The sequence below is a fragment of the Macrotis lagotis genome, chromosome 5 (assembly GCF_037893015.1).
Source record: "Macrotis lagotis isolate mMagLag1 chromosome 5, bilby.v1.9.chrom.fasta, whole genome shotgun sequence".
In the NCBI taxonomy this organism is placed as follows: Eukaryota; Metazoa; Chordata; class Mammalia; order Peramelemorphia; family Peramelidae; genus Macrotis; species Macrotis lagotis.
This window is the reverse complement of record NC_133662.1, coordinates 240669076-240696670: the sequence shown is the minus strand read 5'-3', so window position 1 is coordinate 240696670 and position 27595 is coordinate 240669076. Positions and strand designations below refer to the sequence as shown.

At 53.8% G+C, this 27595-nt stretch overlaps 1 protein-coding gene across 2 annotated transcripts; it reads left to right on the top strand.

Moving 5' to 3' along the window:
* Window positions 1–2: 2 nt before the first annotated feature.
* GIT1 (GIT ArfGAP 1) lies at window positions 3–25905 on the top strand. Of its 2 annotated transcripts, XM_074189108.1 has the most exons (20): window positions 3–102; window positions 14001–14134; window positions 14684–14796; window positions 14974–15079; window positions 15630–15847; window positions 15959–16053; window positions 16431–16473; window positions 19285–19333; window positions 19875–19947; window positions 20810–20907; window positions 21294–21405; window positions 21651–21784; window positions 21990–22142; window positions 22279–22509; window positions 22584–22637; window positions 23205–23291; window positions 23446–23519; window positions 23735–23917; window positions 24076–24139; window positions 24308–25905. In XM_074189108.1, the coding sequence occupies exons 1-20, from the start codon at window positions 51–53 to the stop codon at window positions 24518–24520; spliced, it is 2286 nt and encodes a 761-aa protein (XP_074045209.1). In that variant the 5' UTR covers window positions 3–50; the 3' UTR covers window positions 24521–25905. The 2 variants fall into 2 exon arrangements, with proteins under 2 accessions (XP_074045209.1, XP_074045210.1); XM_074189109.1 differs by lacking the exon at window positions 23205–23291.
* The last annotated feature ends 1690 nt before the right edge of the window (window positions 25906–27595 follow it).

Sequence of the window (27595 nt, the reverse complement as noted above, 5' to 3'; positions counted from 1 at the left end):
CCCCCGGCCGCGCGCTGGCCCAGCGGGCTGCGGCCGCCTCGCCGCCGAGGATGTCCCGGAAGGGGCCGCGGGCCGAGGTGTGTGCGGACTGCAGCGCCCCGGGTAAGGCCCGGGCCGGGGGGAGGGGGCCCGGGGCGGGGGCGGGGGGCCGGGACCCCAAGACCGCGGAGGGCCGGCGCCCGGGCCGGGACGCGCCCCCCCCGCGTCCGATCGGCGCGCCCTGCCTCCGATCGGCGCCCCCACCCCGCCGATCGGCGCCCCCTCGGCCCGATCGGCGCCCCCCCCGCCGATCGGAGGACCCCCGCATCTCCTTCCCCCCTCCCCCCCGCAGAGGGCGGGGGGCTGGGGGCTGCGGCCTCGGCAGCCACTGCAGAACCAGGTGTCCTTGGGAGGGGCAAGGGGGCGCGGGGGGCCTGGGAGGGGAGGGGAGGGCGCAGCCCGCTCCCGGCCCTGCGGCCCCGGCCAGGGGGCGTCTTGCCCCCCCCCCGGCCAGCACCCCCCTCGGCCCCCCGGGTCCGAGCTTCAGGAAGGACGTTTCCGGGTGCCTTCTGCGTCCCTGGGCAGCCCCCGTGAGCGGCTTTGCTAAGCTCCCCCCCGACGGTGGAGAGCTGGGGGGAGCCGCCCCCCCTCCCAGCTCCCAGGCGCAGAAGGGCTGTGGGGGAAGCGCGAAGGAGCTTTCCTTGGGGGTGGCAGTGTGTGTTCTGAGTTTGTGTCATGGAGTCTCGGCCGCCTCCTCCTGTCTTACACCTGCTGCTCACACGTTCCCCGCCGCCCTGGAGGGCATCTGTGGGCAGAGGGGGTGGTCAGGGGCTCCTGCCCTCACCCCCTCCTCCGGGAGCCCCGGAGCCCAGCTCCCAAGCCACTGGCCTGGAGAGTTGGCACCAGTGGTGCTTGGGAGGCAGGGGTTACCCAGGGAGCCTTGTCTCATTCGCCATGCTGGCAGCCCCGGCCTGCAGCTTAGAGCTGCGGAGGGGCCCGGACCCCCCATTTCCCTCTTCATGAGGACCCTCCGGGTCCTGGGGCTCTCACACCACCATGGCAGGCCAAATGGAAGCCTATAAACAAAGCCTGCTGCCGGGGGGAGGATGGACAAGTCGGGGGCTGCCGGGGGCTGCTGGGGGCTGCCAGGGGCTGGGGCTTGAGTTGGGGTTATCCTTCCCCCAACCCCCACTTGGTGCCCGAGGGAACACAGGTCAGTCCCTATGCAGGTACCTAAGGTCTGTGAATAAGCAAGAAGGGGAAGCATGGTATGGAGGACCCTGAAATCAAACCACACCTGGATTCAATTTTCTCTGTAGGTCCACTAGTCCCTTCCCTTCCCTTCCCTTCTCTATAAAATGAAGGGATTGGTCTTTGATGGCTTCCAAGGTCCCTTCCAGCTTTACCAGGGAGACATGGGGTCTGAGGCCAGCTGCCTCGCCTGCCCCCCTGCCTCTGCTACCATGTTGACTGGTGTTTCCCCTTCTGCCCAGAGACGTGGAGTTCCATTCCATATGGGAGTTCCCCACCTCTACCTGCTTTGGCCCCAAGGAGGAAATGAGGGGACAGAGACCAGAGGAGCTATTTCCTTCTGGTGTGGAAGGGGTGGATTAAGGAGGCAGAAGGAGCCCTTCAGATCTGAGCAGTCTGTTGGGGTCATTGGCTGGGGAGTCCTGATAGTCAGAGGAAACCTCTCTGAGCCTCAGTTGCTTCTGGAAAATGAGGGAGATTGGACTCCAGGACTTCCAGAAGCTCCTATCATTTCGCCATGTTAACCCTCTGACTTCTTCCATTGGGGAGAGAGATCACCACGTGCTGCCACCCTCTTTTCCAGTTCCCACTTAGGTTCTGGGTTACAGATCCTTCTGGAAAGTTTCCAGAAAAGCCCAGAAGGCATGTTTTGAACACTTTGGGCAGTTGGTGCCCAGTGAGTCCTCTAAACTGGCAGAAAGGATCTGGGGTGGGGGGAGGCTTGTTTATGAATTTCCCCCTCCTCACTGGGAATCGCCATTGTTGCCATTAGCTCCAACGATCATTTCGAGATAGGGATGAGGGGCATCCTGGCATCCATGTGGTTGCCCAACTCTGTGACCCTCTGTTGACCCCATTAGTATCAGAGGGTTGTCTTTCTTCGTTGACTAAGTTATCCCCAGGTTGGCATGGGACTCTGCCCTCAGGGCCCCTGTTCTGCCCTGATCATCTCTTCTGGAGAGGCAGCCTGGCATAGTTCATACAGGGCTGGGCTTAGAGTCTGGAAAAAAAGGTTTAAATTCTGACTTAGGCACCAACTAGCTCTGACCCTGGTCATACCAATCTCTTTGAACTTAGTTCCCTACTCTATTAAGATGTACTGATAATACCCATAGTACCCACCTCCTAGACTTTTAGATTCCAGGAAGATAATGATCACGCATTAATTAATCACCTGCTCTGTGATCCAGGTGCTGAGAATGTAAAGACAAAAAAACCCTGAAAACACTCCCTGCCTTCAAGATGTCCCTAAGAGGTCTATAAGGAAATAATAGAAATATTTACAAAGCAATCTCAGAAAGAACTTAGCTGCAACTGGAGGAATTTCCCTTCCTCCATAGGAAAGGTCTTATGGAGAAAGTAGCATGACATTTTAGCCGAGATTTGAAGGAAGTTAAGGAAATTAAAAATGCCTAGGGGGAGGAGGGAGAGCATTCCAGGCTTGGGGAACGGTCTGTCCAAAGACTTGGCGATGGTGTGGAAGGATGCCTAGAAAGAGCTTTGCAAACTTTCGAGTGAAGGAGAAGTAGCCAAGCCAGGACTCAGAACTGCCAGGAGCTCCCATCAGTGACTGTATCAGACCCCTGAGAACCCAAGGAAGACCAGCTTCCTGAGTGGCTCCAGGCAAAGTTCAAATCTGGTTGTTGGAGCCCTGGCCTGGGTACTACTCTGCCACAGATGCACGATATGGACGACCTCTAAGAAGATCTCTAGAATTCGGGTTCTTTTCAGGTGGGTTGGATTAGGAAGTCAGAAAGCATCCTCTTTCTGTCCTTGGCTAAGTCAATCACTTACTAAAGGAAGGGCTGGGTGTGAGATGCTCTCTGTTGTCCATTCTAACTTTCATTGCTCTGATCCCCTGAGTCCCTGATTCTCTGGTTCTGTTTTTGGAATGAGGGGACATCATTGAGGTAGATGACTAGAGCTAGAAGGGATCTCGGAGGCCATCGGATCTAATCCAATCCCCTCGTTTTCACAGATGAGGAAAACGAGGCCGAGAGATTCAGTGCTCAAGGTCACTCAGATAGTGAGCTTCAATTCTCCTTTCTTGGTTCTTGATCTCCCTTTTTTCTGTGACCTTGGGGACTCTTGGTATAGTGTTGGGAGACATTTATTTGGAATGCTAATTTGGAGGGTTTTGATCATGATGATGGTAGTGGTGGTGATGATGATGATGATGATGATGACTAACATTTATTAAGCACCTACTTTGCACTGTGCTAAGTATTTTACAGGGTTTAATTCGGCTCTTTAGATCCTCATAACTGCTCTGGGAGAGAGTTGCTATTATTATCCTCATTTTACAGTTGAGGAAACAGGAGACAAACAAATTAAAAGGCCTGCCTGGGAGCACATAGCTAGTAGGTATCTGAGGCTGGATTTGAACTCTGGTCTTCCTAGCTCCGGACCCCAGAGTCTATCACTGTACCATTGAGGATCCCCAAATCAGTTCTCACTTACTAGCTTTGCGTCTTCATTCTACTAGGCTTGTTTCCTCCTTTCCACAATGAGAGGGGCTGGACCAAGTGATCTAGGTCCAGGATCCTATGAGTTGGGGTTTTTCTCTTCCCCACCCCATTCCATCTTAGTGGTTGCCCCCAACAGACAGAGAGGGTTATAATAGTCACTGCCAATCTGTGTTTTGGTTGCTCACCTTGGGCATGCCCCATGAGTGGATGGAGGAAAGAAGAAATGACATTGAGGATGAGGAACAGCCAGGGTGTCAACCTGTGGCAGGAAGTGAAGCCTCTTCTTGCCATTGCTGATGCCAGAGGGACTGCTCCAAGATTCCCCCCCGCCCGCCTAGGTTCTGACTTGGAACCAGTTGGTCTTTGTCTTGGTAGTCCCAGGATAGTTCTGATGGGCGAGATTGCCACATCGTAGCTTATGGGGAAGGAGGAAGGGGCTTTGGGGAAATAGTTTCTAAAGTATGCAAGATGTGATAGGAAAAACTCTGGTCTCCAGTCTAACCATCTGGGCCAAGTTCTTTAGACAAAAAACTTTGCCTTTGGGAACCTCCGTTTCCTTGTTTGTAAAACAGAGATGAAAATACCTGTACTACCCACCTCATAGAGTGATGGTCACAAGACTCAGATGAAAGTATATAAAGTGTTTCAGAGACTGAAGCACTATACAAATAGAAGTTATTTAATATGACATACATTTTTAAATGATAACAGATTCACTTGCATGTAGCACCTACAGGTTTATAGAGCGCTTTACCTATGATTGCCTTATGATTCTTTGGAAATCTGAAGCCCAGCCTTGAATTAGCTCAACTCCAGTCAATGAGCCTCAGTTTCCCCACATTTAAGGAGGGAGTTGGTTGGACTAGATATTTATGGCCAGCCCCAGCTACAATCCCTAGTCTGACAATGTCCTGCCTACTGAACATTTTGGCAGTCTTACCTCCTCAGGTTGCAGCTATTCCCCCCCCCATCCTTACCTTCTCTGATTCCTGAGGGGAATGAATCCCCTTCTCGTGTCACCCCTTTCTTTCCCTTTCCCCTGTAGAGAGAGTGCCCGCAACCTTAACTAAAGGGACATGCGTGGAGATGGTGTCAGCGCAGATGTTAAAATGATATCATGAATGAGGACTGGAAGGTGGCAGTCAGTCGTCCCCCTTCTCCACAGAAAGGGGCTCTGCCTTTGTCCCTTTCTTCCCCCAGAGAGTACCATGGAGCGGAGGCAGCAGGCACCAGTGCCAAACTGTGCAGCTGGACATGGCGTAGTTGGCCGTGCCACCTCTTCAGGAGCCATCTGTGCCCATGTCCGCCCTTGGGGTGTCTTGGAGATGGGCAAGGGATAGACTGGAAGCAAAATGGGCCTTCCCTCTTTTCCTTTCTTTCTTGATGCCATTCTAAGATGGGACTTGGCTCTGGCTGAGGGTGGCCCTGGCCAGCTCTTTGGAACCACCAAGGCCAAAATTGCTGCCCATTTTCAGGTCACATGCTTCAGCAAGCTGGGATGGACCACATGTCTGACTCTGACTTGTCCTCCTCCCCTTCACCCCAGCCCCTGCTGTTCACCCCTATGTCCTCCTGTAACCATCTGCTCCTCTGGCTCCCTGCCCCCACAGCCTAAGTCATTTCTGTCTTGGGCATAGAACTGAAGGGCCCCTAGCAAGAACAGGGCATGGACCACGATAGGAAAACAAGCTGGCCTCTGCCCACTTTCTGCCAGCTCCTCTGGCCAAAGGGAAAGTGCCAGTGGCCAGTCATACTATTTGGCAGAGGCTAGATTTTTGTGGCCCTTCCTTTCCTGTTCGCATTGCTCAGGAAAGGGAAACTGAGGTTTGGAATTCAGTTTCTGGAACATAAACTCCTGTCACATCTCCCTGGTCTGTTTTCAGATGGGGAATGTAGTTAATAAATACACTCCAGTAAATGACCCTGCCCCTCTCTCCATCTAGTATCTGGTTTCCACCCTCTTTCCCCTTCCCTGCTTACCCACACCCAGAAGCCTGAACCCTGCCCTGATTAAAAAATGCCAACTCCCCTTCCCCCCAGTTGCTCAGGTGAATGCCTATTCTGAGGGACAGGATAGGAAAGTGGGAATGGGGGAAGGGACAGAGAGGAGGGGATCCTGGGGAACGGTAATGATTGACTTCCCAGATCCCCCCCCCCAATTCCTTTCCTCCCTGTTCCTTTTCCCTGCACCATGAGCAATGTCTAGCCTCATTGAGTTGGGGGGGGGGGAGATTTTATACATACAGACTTAAATTCTGCTGAATGACCTTGGGTGAGTCCCTTTGCTTGGAAAGAAATGTTGATTTGCAGAGAGGCTAAATGTGGCACCCCTATGAAAACCTCACCATATAATATTTACCATCACTAACCACTACCCCCCCCCCAGTTTCAGAGCCCTGGTCTAACAGGTCTTATCCCAGATTTGCCTTCTTGAACATCCCCTGGGCTCTGGTGCACTCAGAATATTTTGTTTAGGGATAGGGATGAGATGAGAAGGGGGTTAAGGGGCACAGTGGATAGAGCACTGGCCCTGGAGTCAGGAGTGCCTGGGTTCAAATCCGGTCTCAGACACTTAATAATTGCCTAGCTGCGTGGCCTTGGGCAAGCCACTTAACCCCATTTGCCTTGCAAAAACCTAAAAAAAGAGAAGGGGGTTAAGGGATAGGAAGTGGGGGGCACTGGGGGGGCTTGGGAAGAACTGAACTGGCAAACAATGGACTCAGACTAAGCCTTCCGCTTGACCATTGTTCAGTTCTGAGGCTTACGTCTCTCATTCTGTCTCCCTCCCCCCACAAGGGACAGGAGGGACCGCAGAGACCTCCTCTGGTCACCCCAAGCTCATATTCAGAGTGCTTGTGGCCAGTGTTTATGGTTTTGCCCACCCTCCATTCCTCCCCCAAGGACACTTTCAGACCCAGACAGAGCAAACCGGGGACTGAAGGTATCTTATGTGCCAGTCCATCATGTTCTTGCCCTTGGATCAGAGTTGTGGGTCATCCAGCATTAATATGCAGCAGAAAGTAAATGTGGGGGCAAGAATTCTCAGAGGATTTGGGGAGGACCCCCCCCCTTGGACATAATCCCTATCTGCTCTCATCTTTTCCCCCTTACCCTCTTAAACTGACTTGAAAAAAGTGGGGTAGAGGCTATGATCAGTTAGAGTGTATGGTTTGGGTGGAGGACCTCGCGGTTCCTATAAAACTGCCCCTTACTGTTGGGGTGCAGGAACCAGGGGATAAGACCATTAATCCTCTTGGCTCCACATTATGGCCAGAGAGTCCAGATGGGTGGACATAGATGCCTGTCAGTTTTTCCACTGTCTGGGCTTCATTCCCAAGTATTAGGTGTGTTGGGAAGGGAAAGGGAGGGGATGGCACCTATTGACACTGAGGCTCCACAGCTTACCTGGAAACCAAAACTAGCCCTTCTTACCCCGAGCAGCTGCACAATATTAGGCTCCACCAAGCATGTTCATTGGATAATGCTCAGGGTGGCATTCTTTGCCACTTTTCTAAGTATGTCTGTGTATGTGTGTGTATGCGTGTGTGAGAGACAGAGGCAGAGAAAGAGGAGAAAGATGGGTCATTATCCTAAATCCTAGATGGGGAGAGCTGATGTCCAAGGTCTTAGTGGTGAGTGAATGGCAATGGGCAGTAGGTGCTGGACCCATTTATCAGCCATTCACATGTGACATCTCTCAGGTCTCACCAGAATCGGTGACTCTGCAATCAGTCCCACCCATCACTTAATTACTGGGTGACCTTGAGTAAACTACTTTCTCTTCCTGAGGCCTCAGTTTCCTCATCTGTAAAATTGTCTCATTGGCCTCTGGGGTCCCTTCCAGCTTTCAGTGGCTGATCCAGATCTAGGTGGATCTAGGTAGTAATTCTGAGACTGAGACCCTGGTTTTCTGGAAGCCTGCCGGAGAGGAACTCTGACTGAGTCATTCTCAGTTTCCTGAGAATGGGCTGGCGGCTGGCCCCTGACCTTGATGGGCTTTCAGAGTAGGGCTCCACCACACCCAGATCAGCCCCCTCCCTTCCCCCCTTTGCCCCCTGGGACTGGCCGCTGACAGTTTACATGGTTTACATAGGACCTGCTCTTCTACCTTGGCTGAGATCACTGTTGTGCTTCCATTGTTGCCTCCCTGGGATACATTGGCCTGGATGAAAGACTGTTCCAGAGGAAAAACGCAAGCTGACCATGTGTCAGCAGGGCCGGTGACAAGGGCTTTCCAAAGAATATCTCATTTGATCCTCTTAACATCTCCAGGAGGCAGACGCTGATACCCATGAGGAAACTGAGGCATTCAGAGGTTAAGTGACTTTCCCAGGGTCACACAGCTAGTAAGTGCCCGAGGCTGGCACTTGTATCATCCAACAGTTTTGTGACAAACAGGAACTACACCCCTGTGTCTTTTGACTCCTGAATGAGGACTGCCTCCCTGCCCTGCCCTCGAAGTCAGCCTAGCCCTGACCTAGCACAAAAAGGAAGGGGATGAGATGACAGGAGAGTGTCTGACCCACTGTCCCCAATATATGGAGGCATCACCAATGACAGAACTGCCTGGCTCTGAATTCAGAGGATGTGGATTCCAGCCTCACCTCTGAGTCTCGTGACCAGTCACTTAACTTCTCTGTGCCTCAGTTTCCCCATCTATAAAATGATGAGGTTAAACTGAATGACCTCTGACAGCCCTTCCTGTTCCAGAGCTCTAAGTCTCTTTCAGAGTCACTACATTGGGAGGTCTAACCTGGCTCCCTCCTGCTCCCTTTGGGAAAGAGCCCCCCATTCTAGGTGACCCATGTCACATCTTCAAGTGTTCCTCCCATTGTCAATCTGAGTAAAGTTACACTGGGGGAGAGGGAGAGGAAGAGATGGGGGAGGAAACAGAGGGAGAAGGAGGAGAGAGAAAGGTGAAAGGAGGTAAAGAGAGGCAGAGAGAAGAGAGGAAGAGAGGTGAGGAAAGATAGCAGGATCAGAAGCATAGGAGAAGAGGCAAGAAGGAGAGAGGGGAGAAAAAAGGGAATGAAAGAAGAGAGCATTGAAGGGAGAGAGAGACCAAAGAGTCAGGGGTCCAGAGTCCTCGTCAGACCTCATTTCTCTGAGCATCCCAGCCCTAGAGGTTCTTAATCTGGGCCCGTGACTTTTATTTAATATTTTGATCATTGTATCTCAATGGAATTGACTTCTTTTGTGATTCTGTGTATTCCATTTTAGATATTTAAAAACCTGTTTCTGAGAAGGATTCCCATAGACTTCACCAGATTAGTCCAGGACTCAAAAGTGGATCTGAACTGGTCCAGATTGGACTGTAGTCTAGCCTGTGTCTGGAAAGTGCTTTGAGATCCCCGGATCCAGTGTTGTGAGGGAAGGTCAGTCAGGGGTCCTTAGCCTTCTGTGTGGTGTCAGGGGAGAGATCTCTCTCCTTCCCCTGGAGGGAGAATTCCATGGTTTAGCCTCTTTGGATTTAGATTTAAGAGTCACATCAGCCATTGGTCTAACTTGGCCCATTTTTTCCATATTAAGTCACTTGGTTGGAGAGGCCAAATCACTTGTACAAGGTCCTAGAGGCAGGAAGAGATAAAACAAGGCATGGAACCCCGATCTCCTGGCCCCTCTCAGCCTCTTCATGCTTCCCCTTCTCTCCTGCCTGGTCGCTGTCCCACAGGAAAGGGATTTGGCCATGGGGAAAAATGCAGGGCCTGGCAATAACAACTCATTGTTCTAATTGTGTTCTAAGGTTTCTTCTGACATACATTATCCCCATTTTACAGATGAAAGAACCAAGGCTTTTGGGGGGTTGAGGGCTTGCTTGGAAATTCAGTGTGGTAGATTTGGGGGGTCAGGGAACAAAAATCTTGTTCACCCCTCCCAAGTCTCCATTTTCTCATCTGTAAAATGGGGGTGTTGACATTTGCCTTCATCTGCCCTTCAATCTGGAAAGGATTGAAGAGTGACTGGGAGTCAGAAAAACCTGGGTCTTCGTACTTACTAGCTATGTGGTGACCAGGATTGGAATCTCCATTGTCTGTTTATTGTCTGTGAGCCAATCACTTCACTTCCCTGGGTCTCAGTTTCCTTTTCTGTAAAAAGAGGGGGTTGGACTTTAACGAGCTCCAAGGTACCTTTTGACCCTAGGACACCCCCCAATGAGAAATGTAAGGCTGATTAATTAGCCTGGGACATTTGGATTTTCTCTTTCATGGAATGGGGCTATGATTTCACTGGTGTAGGGAGCAGCTCCCTTTGCCCAGCGACTTTCAACAGGGAGAAGTGAGGTGAGTGGCCCAGGGTCACGTAGTCAGCAGGAGTCAGAACCAACACTTGGACCCAGATCTCAAGTCTTTTTAACACGGAGGTCTGCTCTTGCTATGGGAACTGCGCCTCCCTGTCCCCCTTCCTCACCGGCTCCTGGGATCTGCCATTTACCCATTAAGAGGCAGAAGGACTGAGGCCCAAACCCGGCCCGCTGAGTGAGTCAGAGGAAGAAAGGGGAGAACGGGGCCTCGCCTGCTGGGTGTCTTTGCAGGGAGGGCACTGGCTGGCTGCCTGGGGGAGGGGCAGGAGGCAGAGTGGGGTGACCCTGGATGGGGAGGGAGAGGGGGGACAAGAGAGGCCCTGCCTCTACTCTGGGCAGGCACACAATGGTGGCTTTCTCCCCTGTGACCTTTTCTCAGCTTGTGTTCAGTGCAGCTGTTCCAGCCCCCGCTCCCTGAGGGCCTGGAAGGGGCCTTCTTTGGAAAGGAAAGTGGGGGGGACCCCCAAACCAATCCTGACTGTCCCCCTCCAGGCAGCATATCCCGGGGATGTCAGCACTGGTGTGCCTTTCAGTTTTGTTGATAGCCCCCACAGATCTTGGTAGGATTAGGTCCTGGGCCTCCACCCCCGGAGGGGTCCCCAAGGCTCCTGGGGGGAGGCAGAGGCATGCAAACAAAGAGGGGATGTTGGAGCTGAAGTATGATGAGAGACTGTGGAAGGGTGAACTACCCTTCCTCCCCATGGAAGTGTCTTCTGGGGGTGTTCTGCACCAGAGACAGGGTCCCACAGACCAGCATCTCCTCCTTTCCCATCCTGCACCATCTCTCTTAGCTGGCAATCTGGGGTCAGGGGAGTCGGGGGAGGCAATTAGGGCGATGACCTGGTCACAGCAATGCTTCCATCCGAGACCCCAACCCAAAGGGTCCCACCCCTTCCTACTCATTCCCATTGGCCAAGATACCCACAAGCTGGGCTCCTGGACTTCCCTGAAAAGAGGACTTTAGATTCCCTACACTTAACACAGTCCCTGGCACATAGTAGGTATTTAATAAATGCTCATCCATTGGTGATGCTCCTAGGTCTGAGGAGAGTGCTTCGTACGCAGTAGGTGTTTAATAAATGCTTATTGGCTGGTTGTGCCTCTGAGTCTGAGCACAGCACTCAGCACACATTAGGTGTTTAATGAATGCTTATTGGTCAGTTGTGCTATTAGGTCTGAGCACAGCACTCAGCACAGAGTAGGTGTTGGTCAGGGGTGCCCCCAGGTCTGAGCTCAGGACCTGGCCCTGCCATGGATGACATGACTCACTCATTTAGTTGCCATCATCTCCTTTTGGTTTTCTTCTCCAGTGTAGACCCTTGATCTCTTTGGGGTGTGAGAATATGGGTAGGAGGTCATCGGGAGAAGCAGCATAGACCTGGAAGGAGCCTGACAGGCCATTTTAGAGATGAAGAACTGAGGCTCAGAAGGCTTGCGACTTACCCAGGACGTGGCTTGGTGTTTGAGTCAAGATTTGAACCCAGGTTCTCACAACTTTAAGCCGCCTGTGGCCATAGGGACTGTTCCCTTCCACGAGGGGCCAACCCCAGGACAAGGGGTGTGTGAGTGTGGGTCTCTGATTAGTGTACTTCCCAGCCCAGTGGGATTCCTATTTAAAACCCCAATGCATTGGCATGGGTTGGGGTGCCCTAGGCTGTGGAACCCTCTGTATTCTGAAGCAGGTCATAGAATCCTAGATCTCCAGCTAGTTCAACTCCCTCATTTGACAGATGAGGACACGGAGGCACGGCCAGGCAGTGTGACTTGCCCAAAGTCACCCAGATAGCAGCCATGCAGCAAGGATCATAGATGGTATCAAATTTGAACCCGGGTCTGATGACTTTTTTTCCTTTGCACCAGTTCTTCTGGAATCTCCAAGTCCCAGAGACTCAGAGCGTGCCCCAGGATGTGGGAATGGGGGGAGGAGGGAAGGGGCCTGGGGAGGCTGGTACGCCAGAACTTGGTAGAGCAGAGGGATGATCTGGAGGTGAGGTGACAGCTTCACGCCTTTTCCCAAGAGAGAAGAGAAGGGAGGAGTGTGAGATCTGTGTGGTGTGGCCCATCTGCTGGCCCGGTGGAGTGGCCACCACCCACCCTCCTGAGTTTCCCAGGCCTCCGAGCCTAGGGAAGCAATCCTTCTTGGTTAAGGTACGCGGGCCGATACCAGGGACAGGGAGTGGAGGCTGCCTTGTGGAACGTCCATTTACAAGAGTTACCGTTGCTATCTAGGGGTCAGAGTCTGAGTTGGAAAGCAGAGGGATCCCCAGAAGTATCAAAACAATCAATTGTCTCCCAATCTCTGGAGAGAGGAACTCTGGGTAGAGAACGCTGTATACGCTGTCAGCTATGGTTGCTATGCTGGCTTTGCTTGTTACTCTTTTTCACTAGGGAGGGCTCACTGGAGGCGAGGGTGGGGGGAGAATGTCCGGAAATAAGTGATAGAAAACAAAAGACATCCATAAAACATTGGGAGAAATGGAAGGCGTGCCCCACCACAATGGCAAGCTCCATTTTGGGGGCCGTTGCTCATAGTGTGAGGTCAGGATAGGGTGCCCTACTTACCCACCGGGGCTGTGGCAAGGGAGGGGCAGGAAGGAAGGGGACCACCTAGATTGCTGGCTCCCTCTTCTCTCTCTCTCCTCTGAGGAAGAAGCCCCCTGAGGCCACTGAAAGGAAAGGGGGATGTTGGGTAGACTAGATAAGTGGATGGATGCGAGCCTTACTTTGGAGGGTGGTTCATTGGCATTAATTAATCATATCACTTAGGGAAGGAGGGGAGTTCAGAGGCCCTGTGGGAGCTAGGAGGAGGGGAGTGGGGTTTCTCTCCTATGATGCCAGAGCTGGGAGGAAGGGACTTGAAAGCTCAACCAGCACGGCCCCCCTCTTCACGATAGAGAAGGAAGCTACGGGGAGGGGCTTCCCCACGGCCCCTCAGCCAGTCTGGGGTTGAGGCAGACCTAGAAACCCGGGCTTCCTGGCTTCCCAACCAGGATTCTCTCTTGTCTCATCCGCAGCTCCTCCTTTAAAAAGAGGGATGCTGGAGGTCAGCCCAAAGAACCGGCCTTTGAAGAGCTCTGGAAGGAGAGCCTCAGTCTCTTCTGAGATGAACCCACTCCAATCAATAGATATTTATTAAGTACCTCCTATGGGCTAGGCAAGGTAGCGGGGATTTCAGAGGAAGAAGACCATGCCAGGGTGGGCGTCCTGCCCGTATCTTCACTTCGGTCACTCCAGGGAAAGCTTTGAGAAGAACTGACGTATTCCGGGGGGGGGTGGCAGGAAAAAGGCAGGAGCTGGCGCCTGGGCAGAGGGGTAAGCGTTAGACCCTGACTCAGCTTCCCAAAAAGAGGAAGACCAAAGGTCCTTGGGCTGAGACACATGTCCCTCCTACGGAAGAACTTTTCTTGATGTCCCTTCCCAACCACTTAGTGAGGGCGCTGTCTCCCCCCTCTCACACCCACAATTCCTTTGTATTTACATTGCGTATGTTTTAGATTGACTTATACACATAGTTTTCAATGGAATGTAAGCTTGAGAGCAGAGTGATTTCATTTCTGTCACCATATGTCTACCACCGACAGGAACGCCTTTTTTAACTCGAGCTATGATTTCTTTGGTGCAGAGATGTCCCCATCCCAGCACTTTCTCTGCGAGTTGCCTGGGGCTCCAGGGGCTTGCCTGGGGTTCAACAGCCAGGCGATGTCACAGGTGGGCTTAGATCTCTGGCCTTCTCGGCGGTGAATTCCCACTCTGCCACGCTGCCTGTCTCTTGGCCTGTACTAGATCCTTAATAAATGACGGTTGATTGATTTCCCAGTCTGGGACTACCAGGGGACTGCAAGGACGAGATCTGAGCATCTTGAGTCCTGGCTTCTCAACCCTGCGTTGCCAGGTCCAAGAGGGTGGCCCGGAACCAACCGAGAAGAGGCATTGGGCTCTTGGATGACTTCGTTCCCTCTGTTGTTTTTTTTTTTCCCCTCTGTCACTTTTGGAAACTCCAGATCCTGGTTGGGCCTCCATCAACCGGGGTGTGCTAATCTGTGATGAGTGTTGTAGCGTCCACCGGAGCCTGGGCCGCCACATCTCCATCGTTAAACACCTCCGACACAGCCCCTGGCCTCCCACCTTGTTGCAGGTAAGGGTACGCCGAGGAAGGGAAATAGGGAGATGGGACATTAGGATCGAGTCAGAGAGAAGTCATGAGGCAGATGGAGGAACAGGCTACGTAGGTCTGTGTGCCCTTAAGCCCCGACTCCTTACTCCTGCAGGAAAATGCCCAGTGACCATGGGCCCTCTATTTCCTGGAACCCTCCTCGTCTGGGCATGTCCAGTCTTAGGATCATAGATGGAGAACTGGAAAGGAACTAGGGCCATTCATTCAGTCTAATCTCTTCACTTTACAGATGGAGAAACTGAGGCCCAGGTAGGCCACATGAATTTAGATTCCTAGATTTAGAGCTGGGAGAAACTATAGGGAATAAATTTTCATTTTACAGTTGAAGAAACTGAGGCCCAGGTAGGCGAAGTCAGTTGCTCAAGGTCATATGGAAATAGGCATCATAGGCTTGATTTGAACCCTGGTCTTTTGTTTCTAGAGTCAGTGCCTATTCGGATATTCTGTGCTGCAGAATGTAGCGCCAGCCTGGGAAGTGGCCTAACTTAGCTTTTTTTTCTGCCACCCCAGATGGTACATACCCTTGCCAGCAATGGGGCCAACTCCATCTGGGAGCATTCCCTTTTGGATCCTGCTCAGGTGCAGAGCGGCCGGCGAAAGGCCAACCCTCAGGACAAAGTCCAGTGAGTGTGGGAGTTGGTGGGAAGGCAGGGGGTGAGCATGGTTGAGGGGAGGAGGCCTAGAGCTGACGTTGGCCAAGGAAGGGAAGTATGGAACAGGGTTGGGGACATTGAGCTGGGGGGAAGGTGTCCTTACTTGCTCTCTTCCTTTCTTCCTCCTCTCGTTCCCCGTCTCCCCAGCCCCATCAAGTCAGAATTCATCAGAGCCAAGTACCAGATGTTGGCATTTGTTCATAAGCTACCATGTCGGGATGACGATGGCGTCACCGCCAAGGACCTCAGTAAGGTGAGGAGGAGGACAGAGCTTGGGTTTTTTTTTTTTCCGTGAGGGGGAGGGCTTCCCTGAATGGTCCCTGCCAGTCTCAGCAAGATGGTTGCCAGTGCTGGGGCGGCTAGGTGGCACAGTGGATAGAGCACTGGTCCTGGAGTCAGGAGGACCTGAGTTCAAATCTGGCCTCAGACAATAATGACCTAGCTGTGTGACCTGGGCAAGTCATTTAACCCCCATTGCCTTAACTAAATAACCTTTTTTAAAAAATGTGATTGCCAGCAAACCAAGTTTGCCCATCCTCTTCCTGTGACTTTGAGGCATCAGGTTTAAGAGCATCCCCTCGTACCTGTGGTTGATCCAGTCTGGGACCCCAGATGAGGACATCTCATGATGTTCTCCTCCCCAGCATACACCTTTAACTGGCTCCTCATCCTTTCCAGGGGCCCTTTGCTTGAGGGTGGATGGAGCAGGTTTGCCCTTCATGGTTGTCCTACCCTTGGGATGGGCGTGGAATTGGTCCAGAACCCTCAGAATCCCCTGAATCTTTTCTCTCCTCTTTGGGCAGCAATTGCACTCTAGTGTGAGGACTGGCAATCTGGAAACCTGTTTGCGCCTGCTGTCCCTGGGTGCCCAGGCCAACTTCTTCCATCCTGAGAAGGGCACAACCCCTTTGCATGTGGCAGCCAAGGCTGGGCAGACGCTGCAGGCAGAGCTGTTGGTGGTGTACGGGGCTGACCCGGGGGCCCCTGACATCAACGGAAGGACTCCCATTGACTATGCCAGGTAAGTGTTGGGGGCTAGAGGGCCTGGCAGAATGGACATTTGGGAAGGGAGGGAGGATTCTGGGTGGAGGTGAGAGGTCCTGAGCCTTGTTCTCCATGTGCCCCCCTGCAGGCAGGCTGGGCACCAGGAACTGGCAGAACGTCTGGTCGAGTGCCAGTATGAACTGACTGACCGTCTGGCTTTCTACCTATGTGGACGCAAGCCAGGTGAGTCTGGGGTGGTGAGAGTTGGGGGATGTCCTCCCTGGTCCTCACCCCAGCAGCTGGCTCCATAGCAACAGAACCAGCTGGGGAGTACCGTTGCTCAGCAACCAGCTCCTGTGAAATTGCCTTGGGTCCAGACTCCCTGGGAGGATCAGAGATGAAGGGGAAGGTGGGGGGGGAGGGCAGAGCAGTGTGGTAGGTACAGCTTCCCAACCTCCCTGGACCCTCAGGGCCCCAGCAACTGCTGCTCCTTCACCTTCCCCCTTCCGTATCTCCAACCTCTCCTTCCCCTTGATCTGTTGCCCCCCCCCAGAGCCTTGGGGTCCAGGGCCAGCTGTCCACACCCCCACTGGTAACTTGGCATTTCTGGTTTTACCCAGATCACAAGAATGGGCATTATATCATTCCACAGATGGCTGACAGGTGAGTATCAAGCCCCTGTCCGGGAGATGAGCCACCCTCTGGGAGGAGGCTGGGTACTCTCTGCCCCAGGACCCCTCCTCTTTTACACAGGAGGAAGCCAAGGCCCAACAGGTCCCATAAGGTCCATAAAGACTTAGAGGGATAGGGAGGAGGCTGAGGAAGGCCCAGACTCATAGACTGGACCTAGAGGCTTCACTTCCTTGTCTAAGGAGGCGAAAACGGGGGCTTAGGGCCCTGGCCTCCAGCTCAGCTGCTTCTGGACCCTGACTTTGTGCAGCTCCAGTTTTATTCTTCTCTGACATTTCAAGATAGTAAAAGTAAATCAGGCCTTCTTCATCAACCTTGGGCACCAGGGGCCCTTCCAGGCCCGCCCAGGTGTGTCCAGTCTGGTGACTGCCTGTGGGCAAGTCTGCTTATCTGTGAAATGGCCACTTTCAAATGAAATGATAATAGCTAGCATTTCTATTGCATTCACTGTGTCCTAAGCATTTTATAATTGTCATCTCATCTGATCTCCCTCCATTTGGAGACACGGCTAGTATGTGTCTGGGGCCAAATTTGAACACAGGTCTTTAGACTTCAGTCCCTGCACTGCATCCTCTGTGCCACCTCCCTGTCTACATATTGCCCATATAGAGGGCTATGTGACATGTCATGTAGAAGATGATATAAATAAAGCGCTATTTAAATCTGAAAGTGCTCTAAAAATTGGAGTCATGACTGGGCTGTAACCTGAGAGGTAAGTCGGGTCCTGCTCCTCTGACTCCCTCTGTGATCCACCTGGGGCAACTCTTTCAGTCGCCTAGGTTAAAATGAGAAGATTGGACGGGTTGACCTCAATGAAGTATCTTGGTATAGCAGAAAGAACCCTAGCTGGAGAGCCTGAGGACCTGGGTTCAAATCCCACCTTTGGGGCATAATAATGTTTGTCCTTCATTCTTTTTTTTTTGCTTGTTTTTGTAAAGCAATGGGGTTGTGACTTGTCCAAGGTCACACAGCTAGGCAATTATTAAGTGTGTGATGACAGTGATTTGAACTCAGGTCCTCCTGACTCCAGGGCCGGTGCTCTATCCACTGTGCCATCTACATCAGGGAGGTGATGACATGACAAGCACATGTATTGGGTTTGAGTGAGGGGGATACTGTGTTAAGTCCCCAGCCTCACTTTCTCCTCCCGAGTCTTCTGGGTCCGGCGGTCAGATGCGAATCGGGACTGTAAATGGATGTGAGGCAGTCAGGTCCAAGGTCACATGGCTAATTAGTGTGTCTGAAGATGGATTTGAACTCCCGTCCCCCTGACTCTGAGGCCGGTGCTCTCTCTACTGGGCCACCTAGCATAATTACTATCTGAATGACATTGGATAAACCACTTAATCTCCTTGGACCTCAGCCTCTATACAGTGGGGTTGCTCTAGAGGACAACTTAGTGGCACAGCGGATAGTGCCAGAGCCAGAGTCAGGAAAACCTTCCAGGCTGAGTGTCCCTGGGCAAGTCATTTAACGTGTTTGCTTCAGTTTCCTGGGTATGAAATGGGGTGTTGTGAGGACCCAGTGAGTTAACAGATGGAAAGCACATTGCAAATCTTAAGACGCTAAATGCATGCTAGCTTTTATTATTTTTGTTGGTATCTATTCGCGCTCCAGTGGCCTAGGGGGTGACTTTGGGCAAGTCACTTCCTTTCTGGGCCTCCCTTTCCTCATCTGTGCCACGTCAGGTCAGACTCACTGGCCTCTGGGGACCTCCTAGCTCACCATGTGACATCTCCTAGCCTGGCTCTGCCATTCTATCCTTTCTCTGCACCACCTGGAAGCTTCTCCCCATCTTGGGCTCTTCCTCTCTCGTCCCAGTGTTAGAAGGCCGCAACATCCCAGGGTTTCTTTCCATTTGCTCCCAGAAGCCTCTCTTCTGTACCCACCTAGCACAGACCAGTCCCTGGTGGTCAGGATGCCCCTTTCCTCCTCCTCCTCCTCCTGGGCTGCTCCAGAGCCCATGAGGAGGATGCTCCTGCCCTCTCGTGGCAACTTTCAAAATGGCAGCCTTCCCTACCGCCTTGGCTTCAACTGCTGATCCCCAAAAGGGGAGGGGGATGCCCTGGTTGCCAATTAGTGCTCTGATGCCCCAGGCCTCCTTGGTAAAAGGATTTTTCCCCAGAACACCCCATCGGGTCATGGTGGGGCGGGTTTGTTGCCCTGGGCTTCCTTGGTATAGGAATATTTTCCTAAAATGCCCCATCAGGTCATTGGGTGCGGGGGGTGTTTTTCCTTTGATTCTTCCATTCAGATGTGGGCATCTTGCCCCTGACCTTAGTGGGTGAGAATGGCACCCTCTGCCTCCCAGACCGCACCCAAGTTCTTCAGTGGATCCCCTTTCTCTACTGCCTCTTACTCCCTCCTCTTGTGTCTACTTTGTGTTGGGGGTGGGGAGAGTATGTGTGGCATGGATGCGCATGTGGCATGATGGGAGAAGCCTTCGCCTTGCCGCTCTGTCCTCTGCCCGGGTAACCATTGCCTCTGTCCTGTTCTTTCCTCTACTGCCTTCCTTTGGACTTAGATCTCGCCAAAAGTGCATGTCTCAGAGGTATTGTGCCCAAGGGCCAGGCGTTTTGCAAGGGACTGGGTGGAAGGGTGAGGGAAATATTTGGGGTTCCCCCTTCCTTGGGTCTAGACCTCCCCACCTCCTGCACTTCCACCAGGGCCCCTGCATGTGAGGGAAGTCAATGGCAGTGGGGAGGGTACTGGGCTGTGCCTTAACTGTCTGTCCTTTCTTTCTCATCCTCAATCTGACTTCCATTCCCCACCTTCCACTTGAAGCCTGGACCTGTCGGAGCTGGCAAAGGCGGCAAAGAAGAAGCTGCAGGCAGTGAGTGAGGACGACTAGGCCTGGCCTTGCTGTGCCCCCTCTACTTCCCAGGGCCCTTCTGAGCAGCCCACTTCCTGCTCCCCATCTCTAGCCCCCTAGCCCACCCGTATGGCTCCATCTCCACAATTGGGGGCCCTTCTTCTTTCTGATCTTTTTTCTTGTGCCCACTTATATCTCTAGGTCTCTTCTAAACACAGAGCTGCCCTTTTCACCATCTCCACCTTCCTGGCTGTATAATCTTTGCCCCACACCTTCCTCCCACCAAGGATGCTTCTACTGCTCGCTTTGCCCTCATCCATCCTCTGCCTCAGCAGTTAGTTGCCTGGCCCAGTGGGCAGATGCCAGGGCAGGACTGGTGGGGCCATAGGGGTCTGTCACAGTGGGGTTGCAGGAGACCTGACAGGCAAGCAGGCAGCTATTTGCTCTCCCATGTCTAGCCGGCTACTTCCTTGCCTACCAGCAGTTTCTGGTTCAGCTCTCTGGGTGGGGAGGTGGGGGTCCCTCTGGCCTCTCCAGCCTGGGACCCTCTTTTTGTCTACAGCTGAGCAACCGCCTGTTTGAGGAGCTGGCCATGGATGTCTATGATGAGGTTGATCGAAGAGAGAATGACGCAGGTGTGTCTGTGCATCCTGGAGGGGAGAGGAAGTTTTGGGGCGCTCAGGCAGAAGTGGCAAAGAGTGAGAAAGGAATGGCCCAGATTAAAGCTGAGAGGGCTCTTAGTGACTGCCTCATCTTTCTAGAGAAGGAAATTGAGGCTCAAAGACTTGAGGCTCCCGGCAGATGGATGGGGGACATAGCACTAGAGAAGGGGCCCTTGTGGCCCTTATGTGATAAATGAGGAAACTGAGCTCACAGAGGCAGTCATACAGCCGGAATTGGAATCCAGGCCCCGGGACTCCAATGCCAACATACATTGACTCCATGTGATTTCTGGGAAGCTGTGGGTCAGCTCTGGTCAGGGGTGAGGGGTGGGCCAGACGACAGCCTCATCGGGCCACCGCAGAGGCCCTCGGATAGCCAAGAGCTCTCCTCTGGAGCCCGGGCCAGCTGTGGGGATAGGAGAGGGAGGCTGGCCCCAGGCAGGCGGCCAGACTTCTGGCCTTCCCCGCCCGGCTCCCTTGGTTCTCCCTGGCTCCTTCCCCAGCTCTTCCCCCGCACCCCCCCATTCCTTCATTCCTTCCTAGCCACAGCCATTCCAACCCAGAGCCTAGGCCGGGGAGGGAGGGAGGGAGGGAGGAGGAGGAGGAGGAGGAGGAGGAGGAGGAGGAGGAGGAGGAGAGGAGGACAGCCTCCATCCTGCTCTGTTCCCACCCACTCGTACACATATACCCTCCCCTCGGCCTCACCCTCACCCAGATCTTTTCCTGTCTTGCCCGGCTCTGGGGCCCAGCTCTGCCAGCCCTAGAGGCACGGCGGGTCCCTCAAATGGCAGCCCCCACCCCCAGCAGTGACTGACGGTCCTCTCCCTCCCCCCAGTGTGGCTGGCCACCCAGAACCACAGCACCCTAGTGACGGAGCGGAGTGCGGTCCCTTTTCTCCCAGTCAACCCAGAGTACTCAGCCACTCGAAATCAGGTGAAGGGGCTGAGCAGGGTCGGGCAGGGAGGGAGGCTGGGCAGGGCTGGGGGCTGGGTTTCTCAAAATCTCCCCTCCCCCTCAACAACCCTGGGTCATGCCAGCCTCGCTGCCTCCCAGCCAAGTGTGGCTTGGCCTCTCGGCTTTAAGGGGAGTGGGGCCGGGGGGAGAGCCTCCCCTCCGGCAGCAGGGTGTGCCAGCCTGTGAGCCCGCCTCTGTCTCTCCTGGCATTCGAAGGGTGTCTGCCAGGCCCGCCCAGCAGGCATGCCGCTTCTCTGTCTGGAGAGGCTCTCCAGGCCTCTTGGGCTCCCCCACCCCCACCCCTGGAGGTTCTAGCTTGCTCTGGGGGGACCTCTCCTCACCCTGAGTCTCTCTCCTCCTGGCAGGGGAGACAGAAGCTCGCCCGCTTCAACGCCCGAGAGTTTGCCACCCTGATCATTGACATCCTCAGTGAGGCCAAGCGGAGACAGCAGGGCAAGAGCTTGAGCAGTCCAACAGGTGGGAGGGGGTGGGGCGAGGGGCTGCCTGCTCCATTAGGTCAGCAAGCATGACTGCGGAGTGGAGTTGGGACCCTGGGTGGGGCTGCTGCCGCTGCTTCTGTGTACCCCTGGGGGCTGCCCACCTCGAGGACCCCCCAGTCTGCTTCTCACCCAGGCCCACTGGTGCCCACTGATTAGTGGGAGGCTGGGCCGGATTGGAGCGCCAAGGGGCATGCTGCCATGAGCCCTCCCTTGCCTCCCCAGACAATCTCGACTACTCACAGCGCAGCCAGAGCGACTTGGACGACCAGCACGATTACGACAGCGTGGCCTCGGACGAGGACACGGACCAGGAGCCCCTGCGAGCTGCCGGTGCCACCCGCAACAACCGGGCCAGGGTCCGTGTAGAGGAAGCCCTGGGGCCACGGGGGGGTTGAGTGAGGCTCTGCCCCGGGCGGGAGGGGACAGGGAGGAATACCGGGGTGACTGTCCCTCCCTTTTCCTCTCTTCTGGTCCTTTCCCCTTGGGGTCCCTCCCTCCCAGCTGGACGCTGCTTCCTCAGGCTGCCTGCTGACCCTTTCCTCCTCTCACCCCCCCCCCCAGAGCATGGACTCCTCGGACCTGTCAGACGGGGCGGTCACCCTGCAGGAATACCTGGAGCTCAAGAAGGCACTGGCCACCTCCGAGGCCAAAGTTCAGCAGCTGATGAAGGTCAACAGCAGCCTGAGCGACGAGCTCCGGAGACTGCAGAGGGAGGTCAGGGAGCGAGCCCCGGGTCTCCCACTCTGTCTGGGCCGGTGCCCGTGGCCCGGGCAGCAGAGGGTGACCCCTCCTTTTCCTCCGCCCAGAGTCCTTTGTGGGCATGGTGTGACCTTTGCCCTCCTGTCCCCAGATCCACAAGCTTCAATCCGAGAACTCGCAGATCCGGCAGCAGACCGGCCCTGCCCCAGCAGCCCCAGTGCCCAACGAGCGAGCGGAGCATGGTCACGGGGGTGCCAGTGTGGCAGCCCACCGCCGGGACCGCCAGGCCTTCTCCATGTACGAGCCGGGCTCTGCCCTCAAGCCTTTTGGGGCCCAGCCTGGGGACGAGCTCGCCTCCCGGCTCCAACCCTTCCATGGCAGCGTGAGTGCAGGAGACACCCTCGGGGGGAGGGTTTGTGTCTGATGTCCCCGTACCAACGCTGCTTCTGTCCACAGGAGCTGGAGGATGATTCTGTGTACTCTGTCCACGTCCCTGCGGGCCTCTACCGGGTGAGTGGGTCTGGAGCTGGAGGAATTTAAATTCAAAGGCCTCCAGGAGCCTGCAAAGAGGCACTACAAGAGCTTTGGAGTCAGAGGAAATGGGTTCAAATCTCCCTTCTGGGGTTTACTATTGGGGAGACCTTGGGCAAGTGGCTTTGGGCCTGGGTCTGGGTTTTCTTATCTGTAAAATGAGAGGGAGCAGCTAGGTGGCACAGTGGATAGAGCACCGGCCCTGGAATCAGGAGGACCTGGGTTCAGATCCAACCTCAGACACTTAATAATGACTGAGCTGTGTGGCCTTGGGCAAGCCACTTAACCCCATTGCCTAGCAAAAAAAAAAAAAACAAACCAAAAACTAAAATGAGAGGCTTGGACTGCCGGGCCACATTTCTGATCCCCTAGGTCAGCTAGCCCCCCGGCTCCAGTGAAGGGATTGAGCTCCTGGTTGCCGGGGTCCTGTCAGCTATGGCTGTGACCCTGCAAGACTTTACTTGGGCCAGTGATGTTGAGAAGGGGAGCGAGGGCTGGGGAAGGTATAAGAGGCAGCCACTTAACTGCCACTGATCTGGGTTCCAGATCCGCAAGGGGGTCTCTGCCTCATCTGTCCCGTTCCCGCCTTCCTCCCCGCTACTGTCCTGCACGCAGGATGGAAGCCGCCACATGGTAACGCGTCTGGACTGGATGGGGGGAAGCTGGGCCCATCGGGATGGAGCCATTGGTTCTTTGTAAGGACCAAAATCTCCACCCTAATGAGAGGAGGAGGGATGAGGGCCTAGTGGGGGCAATTTCTGACAGTCTTTGTCCCGTCCCCCCACAGAGCAAGCTTTCCCGCCATGGCAGTGGGGCTGATAGTGACTATGATAACACTCAGAGTGGGGAACCGCTGCTTGGGTGAGCACCCCAACCATCCCCATCACCCTAGAGTTGGGAGACCCCGGGTTCATCCTCGGGAGTTGGACCCTCTGAGGTCCCTTCCAGCCCTGGGGTTCCCCTCAGCCGGCCCCGGCCCCTTCCAGTGCGGGCAGAGTGCGAGATCCTGAGGTGCTGGGCTTGGGTTGTTCTCGAAGGAGATGGTCTGGAAGCTTTGCCTTTTGGTCCCTTCCTAGGCTGGAAGGAAAACGATTCTTGGATCTGGGAAAAGATGAAGACTTCCACCCCGAACTGGAGAGCTTGGATGGCGAGCTGGACCCCGGCCTGCCCAGCACGGAGGACGTCATCCTGAAAACTGAACAGGTCACCAAGAATATCCAGGAGCTGCTGCGTGCGGCCCAGGAGTTCAAGCATGACAGGTACCCCTGGGGCCCAGAGCCCGGCACAACTGCCCTGCCGTGCCTTCAGAGTGGCATTCATGAAGGAAGGGGGGAAGTGGGGACAACATCCCATGGACATGCTCACATACACACTAACATACACTTACGGTGAACTCCTTTCTCTTTCTCTCTCTCAGCTTTGTCCCCTGTTCAGAGAAGATTCACTTGGCAGTGACCGAGATGGCCTCCCTCTTCCCGAAGGTAGGCAGGGAGGAGAACCCAGATGAGGAGGGGACTCCCGTAGGGGAGAAGCCTGTCTCACTGGCCTTTCGAGGGGCTTCTCTGGCCAAGTTGAAGGAGGCAGGGATTGGGGCAGGGCCAGGGCATTGACCTGGTGGGCACTCAGGCAGCTGCCCCTCCTTCCCCCAGAGACCCTCTCTGGAGCCCGTACGCAGCTCCCTCCGACTTCTCAATGCCAGCGCGTACAGACTGCAGAGCGAATGCCGTAAGACGGTGCCCCCCGAGCCCGGTGCCCCCGTGGACTTCCAGCTGCTCACGCAGCAGGTGATCCAGTGCGCCTATGACATCGCCAAGGCGGCCAAGCAGCTGGTGACCATCACCACTCGAGAGAAGAAACAGTGACCCAGCTCCCCTCCCCCACCCCCTCCCTTCCTGGGCGGGGAGCTGAGCCCACCCTCACTCCTCCCCATCCGAGTAGCCGCTGGCACAAGTGCCCTTAGAGCTTGCCGAGCGGGCAGCCGTGAGCCTTGGTGTCCAACACCCTCTCATCCCCCCCTCCCAGGAAGGACTGGGGGTGAGGAGGGTGGCAAGGGACTCTCTGCCCACTGGAAGTGAGGTGTGACTCAGGGACAGAGTCCAAGCAGTGGGACCCAGCCCCCTCCCACCCCCCGGTTGTAAATAAGCCCTTCCCCTAGCAGAGTTCCGGGTCGGGGGTGCAAACACTAAGACCGCTCCCTCCATCCCCCAACCCCTCTCCTTCCCCAGCTCCCTTAGGCTCCTGCAGCAAAGGATCAGGGGGAAGGGCCACTCCCTGCTGGGGCCCGCTCCCCGCACACGCACACCCACCCCCATGAGCCAGGTTAGTGCCCTCGTGGGCTGAGCGGGGGCATCCCCCCACCTTGTACATAGTCTCCATGGATGTCCCCTTTCCTGTAGCCACCAGCCCCTCTGCTGCTCTCTCTCTAATGCCAAACGGCCCCTGCCCCTGGGGTGGGCTCAGCTCCTGCCAGGGGGCTCCCAGCAGCAAACACTGGAAATTGGTTTTCTTAATTTTAACTTTGTGGTAACTGAGTGTCCCCGTGTGCCTGTGTATGAGTGAGGGCGGCAGTGCCGTCCTGGAAGCCTGCTCCCTTTGGGATTTTTTTTTTTGATGGGGGTGGGGGGGAAGGAAGGGGACAAAACAAGGACAGAGATGGGGACTATTATTACCCTGGAGCCTCCCTCTTCCCTGCCCTGGGCAGAGCCATGCCAACTTGATGAGCTGTGGTTGAACCAGCTATGATCCCCAGCCCTAGACCCCTTTTCCCCCTATTGCCCCCCCAGCTTCCCCTTTTTTATATGAAGAGGAGCTGTGGCCTTAAAACTCCAGTGCCCCGCCCCGCTTCACTTGGGGGACCAGAGGAGGATGGGTGCTGGGAAGGAATCCTCTGCCTTGCCAGAAGAGTGAAGGACCCTAAGCCTGGGGCTGGCTCCCCCAGGGTCCCTAACTCATCCGCTTGGCCTATGTCCTTACCATCTCAGTCCCTTCCCAAGCCCCTAATCCATCCTGAGGGCCCAATGTGGGGCAGGGGTTCCCACGTTTGGGGCACCTGCCCCTTGCCAGGGCTGTCAAAGCACGCCATATTGTCCTGGCAGGGGCGGGACCCTCCAGCTCCTCTCCTCTCTCCCCCCAAACACTCCACCCCACTTGGGGCTGGGAGCTGGGCCATGTCTGTGTGGTGGAGGGTGGGATGACTGTCAGATGTGTGTCCTGTACATTTGTATCAAAAATAAATAAGTGACCATTCTGTTGGCCTCATTCTTGGGGGGCAGGGGGGCACAGAAAGCCTGGCAGAAAACTTGGGGCTGAACTTGTCTCTGAATGCTTACCTCTTCCCATTCACAGAAAATCTACTGCATAATATGGAGTAGCTGAGCAAGCCCCAGGCCCTCTCCCAGAGTCTGCTGCCTTGTCATACAAAGCAGGAGACTCCCGTGTGACCTTTTTGATGTAGACATGCCCCCTTTGCCTTCTGGGTGTCCCCTTAAAAAAGTTCATCTTAAGTACACTCAGAATCATGTTCAAGGTAGAAATAAAAAAAAATAGGTGGATCAAGGAAACCAATTCTATTAAGATCATTGTCAAAATAGTAAAAGAGGGGTGGCTAAGTGGCGTAGTGGATAAAGCACTGGCCTTGGAGTCAGGAGTAGCTGGGTTCAAATCCGGTCTCAGACACTTAATAATGACTGTGTGTGGCCTTGGGCAAGCCACTTAACCCCATTTGCCTTGCAAAAAAACCTAAAAAAAAATAGTAAAAGAAATTCACAGACTGAGATAAGAACTGCTTTTTCCAAACCTTAACCCATAAATTGATTTGCATTTCTGATTGTCTAGAACAATATTTCATGTAGTTATTTATAATTCTTTTAAGAACTATGCACATCTGTTATCCACTCTTCTATCAAGGAATTTCTATTGAGGCTTTCAGGTTTATGTGTTGTGTCATATATATACATATATATATATATATATATATATCTTGAATATCAGAACCATGTCAGAGATAATTTGGTAACAGGATTTTATTTTCCCACTCAATGGATTGCTTTGTCATGGTTCTGTTAGATCAAAAACTTTCTTCCAAAAACTTTTCAGGGGGCAGCTAGGTGGCACAGTGGATGGAGCACTGGCCCTGGAATCAGTCAGATCTGAGTTCAAATGTGACCTCAGACAATAATTAAATAATTACCTGGCTGTGTGACCTTAGGCAAGTCAGAATTTTTTTAGATTTTTGCAAGGCAATGGGGTTAAGTGACTTGCCCAAAGCCACACAGCTGGGTAATTATTAAGTGTCTGAGGCCGGATTTGAACTCAGGTACTCCTGACTCCAGGGCCCGTGCTCTACTCCCTGGACCACCTAGCCACCCCTAGGCAAGTCACTCTTGGCCCCATTGCCTTAAAATTAAAAAAAAAAACAACTTCAGGGACACTTAGATGGCACAGCGGATAGAGCACGGGCTCTGAAGTCAGGAGGACTTGAGTTCAAATGCAGCTTCAGATAATAATTGCCTAAGTGAGCTTGGGCAAGTTCATTGCCTTGCAAAAGTCAAAACAAAACAAAACTTTTCAATTTTCTATAATTGTCACAGAGAATGTACTAGTAGAGAAAGCTCATCAGGAGCTTCCTAGGCCAATCCCAGGTCCAGTCTTTAATAATCATATTGATAGTGTTATTACCATTTACCTGGGAAGTAAGAGCTATTATCTCTATTTTAAGAGGTGAAGAAACTGAGGTTAACAGGTTAAGTGACTTACCCAGGGTCACACAGCTATTCTGTGTCTAAGGCTGCATTTTAACTCGGGTCTTTTTGAGTTCAGGACCATTGCAACACCTCTATTTTTTGTGATAACCTTTACATCATGTTTGACTCAGATTTCTTCCTCTAGATCTGAAAGGATCCTGAACTGGTTTGATATTTTAGTTTTTATTTCTGCAA